At 39.5% G+C, this 12,230-nt stretch overlaps 1 protein-coding gene across 1 annotated transcript in view; it reads left to right on the top strand.

Moving 5' to 3' along the window:
• LOC140714256 (glutamate receptor ionotropic, delta-1-like) overlaps positions 1 to 12,230 on the top strand; it is an 870,844-nt gene that overhangs the window by 507,395 nt on the left and 351,219 nt on the right. Inside the window, exon 4 of the mRNA XM_073025312.1 lies at positions 6,778 to 6,983. Coding sequence (XP_072881413.1) covers positions 6,778 to 6,983 — 206 coding nt within the window. The remainder of the gene's footprint in view (positions 1 to 6,777; positions 6,984 to 12,230) is intronic.

Consider the following 12,230-nt stretch of genomic DNA (forward strand, 5'->3'; position numbering starts at 1 on the left):
TCCTTTTGTCTCCTCATCTCTTTCTTTTCTCACAAAGCCTTTGCTTGTACATCAGTGAAGACTGATTCTATTCCTTAGGTACCCCGTCTTCTCACTATGCCAGCACAATGCTCCCAAAAGGCATCATAACTGAATCTAGTCTTCATGGAATCATGCAGCACAGAACCAGACCCCTTGCAGCCCACCTAGTCCGTTACCGACTCTGATGCCTATCTAGACACACCTGTTCTCCCTTTAGATCCATGTCTGTAGGAGGAGTCACACTGGGTGACGATGCAGAATGAGAATCATGGGAATATCTCCACTTCCAGTGTGGACTGCTGCCAGCAACCATCAGCTAACTGAAGGGAGGTCAGGCCTAGAGTGGACCTTTCTACCTTTAAAGAAGGGCCCCTTTAAAACTGAGGTGAGGAGTAATTTCTTCAGCCAGATGGTGGTGAATCATTGTCACGGAGGGCTATGGAGGCCAAGTCACTGAGTGTATCTATCTTGGACCTGGTAATTGGTTGAAGGATGAATGTGTGATCCTCTGTGCCTGCTGTGTGGTACAAAATTCCATATGATACCATCTCAATATCTCCTCATTGTGCATGGCTGTGACCAGGAACACAACAAGCAGCTGTGGAAATGTATCTGTATATGCTAATTAATCAGTGCCTAGGTCAGTGAGATGTTGGTTAAATCTGTGGAAATCATTGCCATAGAGAGCTGTGGAGGCCACGTCATTGAGTGTATTTAAGGGGGAGATTGATAGGTTCTTGATTGATTGGGGGGTGGGTGTGAAGGAAATTGATGGGAGAATGAAGTTGGAAAAAAATCAGCCATGATTGAGGTTGCAGAGCAGACTCAATCGGCTGAATGCCCTAATTCGTTCCTATACATTATGGCCTTTTAGAGTGCTCCATGCATCAGGAAATGGTCTAGGAATTATTGAACTATGTCTTGTGTAACCCTGGTCAATTTGTTTTAGAATAAATTTGTCCAATTTATTTAATGCTTCAGTGACATGTTCTGAATAGTTCAAACTGAAGTCAGAGTAAATTTATTATCAAAGAATGTATGTATATTTTTCATATAGTACCTTGAGACTAATTACCGTCTCACCAGCTACAATGGCTCGACCAGATGATCCTTCCCTATCCATCATTACTCCTCTTTATGTATAATTCTCACACCTGACTGTCCACATAGTTCTGATCTTTCGCTTTGCTCCTTACCTTCAGCTAAGTTTCTTCTTACCATACATTATTCATATGATTGAATTCTTCTTTGCATTCCTCTCTTGGGTAACTATATTTTCCTTGTAAAATTGGAAGTAATCATTATTTAGAAATAATATAATAATTATTGCTTAAACAAAAAAGAGCATTAATGGTGGGAAAGTTCATATGGATAGGTCCATTGAAAGTTTCCACATACAATACACTCAGTGGCCACTTTATTAGGTACCCCCTGTATGTTTGTGGTCTTTTGCTGCTTTATCCACTTCAAGGTTCAACATGTTGTGCATTCAGAGATGCTATTCTGCACGCCACTATAGTAATGTATGGTTGTTCGAATTATTGTAGCCTTCCTGTCAGTGTGGCCATTCTCCTCTGACCTCTCTCATTAACAAGACATTTTCACTCACAGAACTGCCGCTCGCTGAATGTTTTTTTTTGTTTTTCAAATCATTCTCTGTACACTCTAATGACAGCAGTATGTGAAAATCCCAGTAGATCAGCAGTTTCTGAGATACTCAAACCACCCCATTTGCCACCAACAATCATCCCACAGTCAAGTCATTGAGATCACATTTCTTCACCATTCTGATGTTTGGTCTGAACAACAATCTGAACCTCTTGAATATGTGTGTACGTTTTTATGTAATGAGTTGATTTATGATTTGCATTTATGAGCAGCTGTACAGGTGAACTTAATAAAGTGCTCACCAAGCCATGACATTCAAAGCAGTTGAACTGTCTCTATGTTGGTTATGTTTCTGTAGAACTTTCAGTGTATGTGAAGATCTTTCATGTGGAATCAGCAACATCTAAGGCAGCTGATCAGTTTTCTGGTGAATGGTTCGCTCTGAGGAGGAGGGAGAGAAAGGGAAAGAGGAAATAAGCAAATGTAATAAGATGAAATAAAGTCAGGGATATTTTATTTGAACCCATGGGATTCAAGCATAATCTCATAACTAGTGAACCCATCTTCTCCCTTAACTGCCAATAGGTACAGGTACTTTGAACATTTCCTATTCTTTTATATATTCGTCCTCATGTTGGAGTTTTTAAGTCTCTCCATCCTAAAACACCACTGTCCTAAATGTCTACTAAGACTGTGTTTCTGCTGGTCTTTGAGGAAGAGATTTCCAAAACGTCAAAACCCTCAGAGGGAAACATTTACTTCATCTCGGCATGACCCCTTATTGTTGAACATTGACTGCTCATTCTAGATTCTCCCATACCCACTCTATCAAGACCCCCCAGGATCAGCTTCAATATTTCAATCAAGTTCAACTATGTCAGTTTTGGTCGCTGTACTGTGTTAGTAAACTGGAAAGAATGCAGAAACGATTTAAAAGGTTCTTGCCAGGACTTGAGGGCCTTAGTTATTGGGGGGGGGGGGGTGTTGGGCAGGCTGGGGGTTTATTCCTTGGAGTGTAGAGGACTGAGCTGCATAAAATCACACGGGGCATAGGTGGGCTGAAAGCACTCAGTTTTTTCCCCAGGCTGTGGAATCAAGAACTAATGGGCATTGATTTAAGATGAGAGAGGAAGTATTTTATAGGAACTTGGGGAAGGGGGGAAAGGAACATCTTTTTTACACAAAGGTCGAATGCATGTGGGAAAAGCTGACAGAGGATGTGGTTGAGGCAGGTTCAAGAGCAATATTTGTAAGATATTTGGACAGTTCTGTGGCTAAGAGAGGTTTAGAAGGTTATGGGTCTTGCCTGAATAGGCAGTTTTGTCAAACCTGGCCCTTCCTCACAAGACAACCTGCCCATTCCAGGTGTTAGCCTTGTGAACCTTCTCTGAACTTGTCGATGGTAAGTGTGTCAGGCTAAAACTCCACGTGTGGCTGATTAAAGGATGATCTTGTGTCTCTGAAGAGATTGGAACCGTATTGAAAAGCATCAGTAGGTTGCAAATGTCAAGCCCCTATAGATCATTGCCCATTGATAGAAAGCAAGCCAAGCTGAGCTACAGATGTCCTCCAAAAGTCTGAGTGAATTGTTTGGTCATCAGGATGAAAGGCCTGAGCATTGGGATATTTTTCTTCAGCAACAGAAGCACCTTAAACCCTTGATGGTGGGATCTTATTTAATCTGGCGTGTAAAGGGCTCAGGAATGATTCCCTAAACTGCTCTCACTCTGTGCTGGCTACCTTCTTTGTTTATCTTGTACAACCAGAGAACAGGTCACTGGAAGGATCAGTCAAACCTCTAACTCTGACACCCTTACTAAAATCTAACTATCTTGTTAATTTAGTTTTTTTCCAGTAAGGGTAGGATGCACTTTGCTTTGATTAATGGAAGACATATTTCTCACATGTTTTGATACTCTGAACAAAGTGATTACAGATGAAAACTGTACAAGGGAAGGAATGGTTGCTTCATGAGCTGATTACTGCACAGAGTGTATATAATAAACTCTGAACACTTAGATCATCTTAAGCTAAACCACTCTCCTATCAACTTTGTACAGCCCAGTGGGTGTCGAGTGGTGTGACTCAATATTCCTGAATATGTATGAATGAACTCCTTCTAGTGCATTCAGAAAATGGACCATTTTAAAAGCATCTCTGAATAGTACTAATGGTGCTTTATATTCATGGAAAGACGAGACGCTCAAAAAGAATCTTTCCATTACCAGAGTTCACCCACGATGCTCTCTCGCTACTTTCCTGCCTAAGTTGTTAGGCCTGAAGCCATTTCAAGTTAATTTAAGAATAAAGTTTGACCCTTGGAGACACAATCCTCCAAGACAGATAAATGAAAGTGTTAAGATGTTCAGATGTCAATCCCAAACTGCTGACAGAATCTTAGTACACTTTCTGATTCAGTAGCACAGGAGCCATCATATGAAATAATTAAACCACCACAGGGAAGCTGAAAGTGATAGAAATCCGTGCTTGCTGTTGGGAAGAAATAATATTTTGGGAATGTGTCTGATCATTTTGTTAGCCATGAAGATTGTTTAAAACTAATTAGTCTTTGATTTAATATTTATTCACTTTGGTCCTCGTGTCCTTATCTGTTTTTGTTTGTGTTGCATTGGATTTGGGCTTTATTGTACCTCCACAAGCTGCTTTCTCTAATTTACTTCAGAGAACAATTTTTTAAAAAAAGCTCGCTTGTCCTTTATAAATTAGTGATGAATGTTTCAGACACTCACTGCTGGCAAGTCACAGGGGAGCTCAGTCTGCACTGATGGGAGGGTTTCATTCTAATAATGATGCCATATCATTGAAGGGCCCATTTGAAATGAATCATTTTGAAGGAAGGCTATGTTTGAAACATGCTGGTCCCTTTTAACAGAAGCTGCTCACTGGTCAAGTACTGCAGCCTAAGTTGGTATTTTATGCTCAGCAGGAAGCAGTGATGAAAGGACAAAGGAAAAATTTAAAAAATGAAAGTTCAAGAACTTTGGGGAAGGACAGATATGTCTGGCATATATTAATAATCTGGCAGTCTTAATTATTGCCATTAGTTAAATAACTGCTGAATAATTCAATTCCAATAAGAAATCCATTTTTAACTGTCCATAAACTTTAACCCATCTTTATCTGTCTGTCTTATCTCTCCCTCTCCCCCTCTCCTTTATGTCTTATGTTGCCTCAACTTCTGTCTCTGAAATCCCCAAGGTTTCTTTTTCCCTGTGACATTCTTTAATCTTTCTCTCCCTTTTCTTCCATGTCTTTCCGACTCTCTCTATGTCTTTCTTGCTCTTTTTGCACACATCTGCACATCCAATACCCATGTATTTTTACCATCTTATCTTCTGCCTTGCTCTCTCTTTCACCATCCTCAGTCACTGTGATTTCAAACTATTCACAGTGGCAAGTAACTCAGGAAATAATTTTAAAAATCGCGTACTGAGGTACAGTGAAAATCCTTGTTTTGTATGCCATCCATACAGATTATTTCATCACATCACGGTCTTTCATCGATTCCATTATGGTTATTGGAAACAAAATCTCAGGGTTGTATATATATGTACTTTGATAATAAATTTACTTTGAACATCAGTACATTGAGGTAGATTAATACCAGAATGCAGAATAAAGTGTTACAGTTAATTAGGATATAAAATAAAGAATGATTGGGAAAGGGAACTTAAGTTTACTATTCCTATTGAGAAATGGGATAAAATTCTTCAACTAGTTAATTCATCCTCTATATGCTCCAAACATTCGTTGATACAGTTTAAAGTTGTGCACAGGGCTCATATGTCCAAGGATAAATTAGCTCATTTTTATTCCCACATAAATCCTATATGTGACAGATGTCATTCTGAGACAGCCTCACTAACTCATATGTTTTGGTCATGTCCATCTTTGAAAAAATATTGGAAAGATATTTTTGATATTATTTCTACAGTATTGAGTATTGATTTACAACCTCATCCTATCACCGCAATCTTTGGTTTACCAATGATAGAGTCAATTCATTTATCTCCTTCTGATGATCGGATGATTGCATTTCTTACATTAATGGCTAAAAGATCTATTTTGTTGAATTGGAAAGAGATTAATCCCCCTACCACATTTCATTAGTTTTCTCAAACTATGTTATGATTAAATTTGGAAAAAATTAGAAGTGTCATATATGATCCTCCTATTAAATTTGAAAAGACTTAGAGGCCATTTATTCAATATTTTCATAGGACGTAATTTGACCCTTTTCCAATCCTATTTTTTTTTCTGTTTCTGATTATATATATGTAGAGAGGATTGGAATTGATGACACTGATGATTTTTTGTCTTTTCTTAGATATAAACAGCCCATGTTTCTTTTCTTTTTCTTTTTTTTAGTGAGTGGTTAGTTTGTTAGATTAGTTCTTGTTATTTGGGGTAAATCTTTTTCTCATTCTGCTTTTTTTTCATATTGTATACCCAGTTTGTTTTTTTTTCTTGTTCATATTATACTTGTATCATGTATGATTCTGGGAGACTTAACTTTATTGTACTTATTGTTTATGTATCCTTTTATGTTCATTTTAATTTTGTAATCCCAATAATTATGTATCAATTTTTGTTATCTCAAGATGTTGATATTAATGAAAAGATTAAAAAAGAAAGTTATAGTGGAAAAACCAAGCAGGCAGACAATAAAGTGTAAAGCCGTATTGAGGTAGATTGTGAGGTTATTGCATCATCGTGTTAGGTAAAATTTCAATAGTCTTACAACATTAGTAAAGAGTCTGTCATTGAGGCTGGTGGTATGTCGTTTCAGGGTTTTGTATCTTCTGTTCGATGAGAGAAGAGTGCATGTCCTGGGTGGCTGGGAAGCTCTTCATTATGTTGGTTGCTTTACCGAAGCAGTGAAATGCTCTCTTTACATTCTACAAAGGATCTTTAAAAGGGAGGCTTTACTCACCAAGTAAAATGGAAGGTTATTGAAATATAAGTCTTGTGAATAAGATTGACAGCTTCACAGCCAAAGGTTATGACGAGGATCAAAGGATACGATTACCTGTTGAGATGCTGGACATTGCTGGCCTCATCTTTGCTCGTTCTTCTTATGTACGACACTTATGTTGCTGACAAATTCTCTTGTGGTTGTGTTGCCAGATATTCGAGGGCTGCAAGGGTTCCTGGATCAAGCTTCCCGCCAAGGGTTAGACGTGTCTCTGCAGAGAATTGACCAGAACATCAGTCGGATCTTTGCTAGTCTCTTCACCACAATGAAGACTGAGGAGCTGAACCGTTACCGGGACACCCTACGTCGGGCCATCCTGCTGTTGAGCCCACGAGGAGCTCAGACCTTCATAAACGAGGTTAGTAGCCAACACAGCTCAAAGACGGCTCCATGGAGGTGTTGAAGTCCTAACTCAGAAGTATGTATTTCCCGATTTTAAATGGGCTTTCCACTTTGTGCTCCAAATCTCTCCTGGTTCTGCGACTTAAGAGGTTGTCAAATTTGCAAATCTAAAAGCAAATACATCAGCCTTCCTACTCGTAGTGCTCCAGCTCAGCTCAGGAACTGGAGATCAAGCCTATGTTGTGAATTTCAATTTCAAAAAGTGACAATTCCTGGAGTGTTTTTTTTATATTTAACAGTATTGTATTTCTCACCAGATGTAGAACTGGTTTTCATTTTTTTCTGTCTTTGATTTTAATTGCACATGAAAATAGTAAAGGGACATCCAGCTCTGAACAGTGTACATGGAGCATTGTTTCCAGGTAATGCCATTGAAGGGAAAAATGTAATTGAGAAGCAGGCTAGCCCAAGGATTAGTACTGGGAAAAGGAGTCATTTCTGCTGACAATGTCTAGAGAGATAAGAATGGGACCAGTGAGATGCCAGCCAGCAGGGCAGTGCTGGAGAAATGGGTTTATTATAGTCGCCTGTACCAAGCTAATGTACAGTGAGAAACTTGTCTTGAACACTGTCAATACAAGTCAATTCATTGCAACAGTGCAATGAGATAGTATGAGATAAAACAATAACAGAGTTCAAAACAAAGTGTCAGAGTATAGAAAGCAAGAAGAACAGGTACAGTAAGGTGTCACAATGGGATAGATTTTAAGGTCAACAGTCCACCTTGGCATTCTATTTAATAGTCTTATAACAGTGGGATAAAAGTTCTCCTTAAGCCTGGTGGTACATGCTTTCAGACTTGTATATTTTCTATCTAATGGAAGAAAGGAGAAGGGAAAATGTCCAGTGTGGGTGGAGTCTTATGTTGGCTGTTTTACTGAAGTAGTGAGAAGTGTAGACAGAGTCCATGGAGGAGAGGCTGGTTTCTGTGATGTGCTGAGCTGTGTCCACAACTCTGTATTTTCTTGTGGTCACGGGCAGAACAGTTACCATACCAAGCCATGATGTATCCAGCTGGGATGCTTTCTGTGGTGCACCGATAAAAATTGGTGAGGGTCAAAGGAAATGTACCAATTTCTTATAGCCTCCCGAGGAAGTGTTGGACAATGGTTATCTGTGCCAGCTGAAAAAATAGGAGAAGACGAGGAGAAATGATTTAGCTTGGTCACTGGTCAAAGTAGACCATTTGTCTCAGCAGATGGAGTACAGTAGGGACAAACATTTGAAGGAAGAGGTTTAAAAATGTGGGAAAGGTAATCCATCATCATGGAAGCTGTCACACACTGGAGACGTTTGTAAAAGAAAAAGGTAATGGAGTAAAGTCAGAATCACATTTAGATGTTAATTGAGCATCATTGGGAAAATGAGAACTCATTGCATATCCCTCATTACATTTGTCCCTCTGATGAGTGGCAGTTGTAATGGTGAATCTGCTTCCACAATGTTGTTAATGAGGTAGCACTCGGATTTTAACCCATGACAGTAAAAGATTTCAGAATCAGGATGTCTGTGATTGAAGGGAAATTGGCACAATATCTCAAAATCACACTTATATAGTATGAAAATAAATGCTTCAGCCCAACTCATCAGTGCTGACCAAGGTGTCTTCATGAGCGATTTCAATTTGTCCCATATCTTTCTCAACCCTTCCTTTCCATATAGTTCTCTAGATGTCTTTTAAATGTAATTGTACCCACCTCTACCAGCTCCTCTGGCAGCTCGTTCCATATTCCCACCACCATTGTGTGGAAAAACTTGCCCCTTGGAATCACTTTGTATTTTACCCCTCTCACAAACCTATGCCCTCCAGTTTCAGACTCCCCTAGCCTGGGAAATTCTATGCCAATCCCATTATCCCCGCCTCTTGCACTGTCACGGTGAGGCCTACAACAAGCACCTCATCAAACTGTCTGGGCACATTGCTGTCTTCCAAACCCAGTATCAAATTTTACAACTTCAGCTACCTTGGTTTCTCTATCAGACCTATCATCTGTATGTGATCTTAACAGATTGTTTTTACCCTTCCCCCCACCTTTCTTTCTTTCTTTTTATGGATCTGCTTTCCTTGACCTTTTTAAGACATCATGGTCAGAACAGGGGTGCAGTTGAAGAAGTTTTGGTGAGCTGCTGGAGTGCACCCTTAGCATAACACTTTTCATTACCTGTGACTGGAAGATCGGGATTCAATCCTGCCACAGTCTGTAATGAGTTTTTATGTTCTTCCTGTGATGCTCTAGTTTCCTCCCACGTTCCAAAGGTGCATGGGTTATGAATAGTTAGCTGTGAGCATGCTAAATGCGGTGACACTTGTGAGCTGCCCCCAGCCCTTCCTCATCGACGCAAATGATACATTTCACTGCATGTGACCCGTAAGGTAAATGGTGTGTAATTCTAGGGATGGTAGATTTGTTCTTCTCGGTGGAGTATCCGCAATAGGTATTGCTAAATAATGGGTAATTAATTCAGGACACACACACATATACAGATATATTTTTTTTATATATATATAGATATATATATACGCGTGTGTGTGTGTGTGTGTGTGTGTGTGTGTGTGTGTGTGTGTGTGTGTGTGTGTGTGTGTGTGTGTGTGTGTGTGTGTGTGTGTGTGTATACACACATAAGGGAGAGATGGACACTCAGGAGCTAAGTGTATCCAAGTCAGAAATCCAGTAAGATTGGATTTGAATGGAATGATGCAGATGTGTGACATGAGGACAAGGAAACCACAATCTCATTGAATGGTAAGGCATCTGACAGGAGCCAATATCTAACTGCTGCCTCACCCTCTTCACCTCCTAAAGTATGTGTAAAATAGGAACATTAATTGTTTAAATATTTACTGAGCTTGTCTCTTCTGGAAGAATGTTACTAAGAAACAAATATTTCTTCATTCTCTTAATTTGCTTTGAATGTGGGGGAAATGCTTTGGAGTGCTAGAAGGAAAGAAACTCAATAGAATATCTAGCTGCAGAAGAATTTACTCTGATTTACTGTAAAAGAGTTTCATCGACAATCACTATGAGAGACTTTACTCTGTTAGGGAACAAAGACCCCAGTATACGGTTAACCCTTTTATTACATGATCATGGGGAGGAGTTGTCTTACAACTCCGACAATATCAGGTTGCATCTTAGATTTATACAGTAAATTTTGGGCAATAGCCAACAGCTAAACATACTTGGTCAGCGTTTTCCAAAGCACTTGTTAGGTATCAGCAAGTTTACTAACATTCCCACGTGAGGCACAAGATCAGAGATACAGTACATGTCTACAGTTAGTTCCTCGATTTGATACTTGCTAGACAATCTTGGAAAAAGTTAACAAAACCTCACTTCAGGCATGATCAATGTCTGGCCATTGTTAGCTGACACAAGCAAGGCAGTGCCTGTCTCTTATCCCGTCACCCTCATGACCCAGGTCTTGAGCAATATTTAGCTAGTCAAGCTTGACAACAACGTTTAATTCAAAATTAATCTTAACTTTATAATTTTCTTCCACAGACCCCTCCTTTTTGATCACTTGATCAACCTTATTCCTCGCCTCCGAGTACCTGCTCTTCTACCAGATAGAGTATATCGTGCCCACACACACAGTACCTGTGTTGGTGGACCAGCTAAATTCCAGTGGTAATCTCCAAGCTGGTGACAGTGGGAAACTAGACAATTCTATTGAAAACTGTGGGAGAGAAAGGTGACATCTTTGTTGTTGGAAGTGGTCTTATTAACCAAGCCTGAATGGAGTCTAAATGTTGCTGAAAACACACAAGTACTGCTTTATATTTGAAAATCAAATTGAATGCTGTGCCATTATCAATGGATATTCATATATCTGGCCTGATGATGAAGCAATTAAAGAGGTTGGGTCTAGCACACTGTCCTAAGCAACTCCAAGACCAAAGTCCCAGGACAAAATTCTTGTCCACCAGCAATACTTAGCGAGTTAGTGCTTCAGATAGTTCAGAGCTTTTACCTGATCCCCAATTTTCAGGACATCTTAATGCCGCATTTGACAGATGGTGCTTTGGAATCAAGGACAGCCACTCTAACCCCTTCTCTGAAATTCAGCAGTTTGCTCAGTGTTTGACCCAAGGCTGCAGTGAGGTCTGGATCAGAGTCAGAATCAGAATCAGGTTTAATTTAGTCAGTATATGCCATGAAGTTTGTTAACTTAACAGCAGCAGTACAATGCAATACATGATAGATATTAAAAAACTGTGAATTACAGGAAGTATATATGTGTATATACAATAATTAAATTAAATAAGTAGTGCAAAAACAAATTTTAAAAAGTAGTGAGGTAGTGTTCGTGGTTCAATGTCCATTTAGAAATCGGATGGTAGAGGGGAAGAAGCTGTTCCTGAATTGCTGAGTGTGTGCCTTCAGGCTTCTGTACCTCCTACCTGATGGTAACAATGAGAAACTGGTATGTCCTGGATAGTGAGAGTCCTTAAAGATGGACGTAGCCTTTTTGAGGCACTGCCTCTTGAAGATGTTTTGGATATCACAGAGGCTTTTGCCCATGATGGAGATGACTAATTTTACAACTCTCTGCAGTTTACTTCGATCCTATTGCAGGAGTTTCCCCCACCCCAATACCAGACAGTGATGCAGCCAGTCAGAATGCTCTTCACAGTACTTTTGTAGAAACTTTCGAGTGTCTTAGGTGACGTACCAAATCTCCTCAAACTCCTAATGAAGTATAGCTGCTGTCTTGCCTTTATATTTGAAAATCAAATTGAATGCTGTGCCATTATCAATGGATATTCATATATCTGGCCTGATGATGAAGCAATTGAAGAGGTTGGGTCTAGCACACTGTCCTAAGCAACTGTCCTAATATAAAGCGATATGCTGGAACCAGGATAGGTCCTCGAGGTTAGGTCAAACTGGTCCTGATGAAATCTAAACCAAACATCAAAAAGAAAAACAGCTTGCTTTATCACAGCACATTTCACTGCACTCTCAGTATATCCCAAATCATGTTGACATTAATCAAGTATTTTTGTAGTGTTCCTGTATTTAAAATGGGGGAAGTGCGGCAGATGACTTTCACACAGTAAGTTTGCACATAATGATTGGGTAAACTGAATTAGTGAGGTAATTTATGGGGTTAATGGGTGCTGTGTGTAAAATAATAAAAAAGAAAGCTTTTCTATCCATGTGACAGAAGGCCTTGGTTTAATATCTCATCTGAAAGACAA

Source organism: Hemitrygon akajei, chromosome 21 (genome assembly GCF_048418815.1).
Source record: "Hemitrygon akajei chromosome 21, sHemAka1.3, whole genome shotgun sequence".
In the NCBI taxonomy this organism is placed as follows: Eukaryota; Metazoa; Chordata; class Chondrichthyes; order Myliobatiformes; family Dasyatidae; genus Hemitrygon; species Hemitrygon akajei.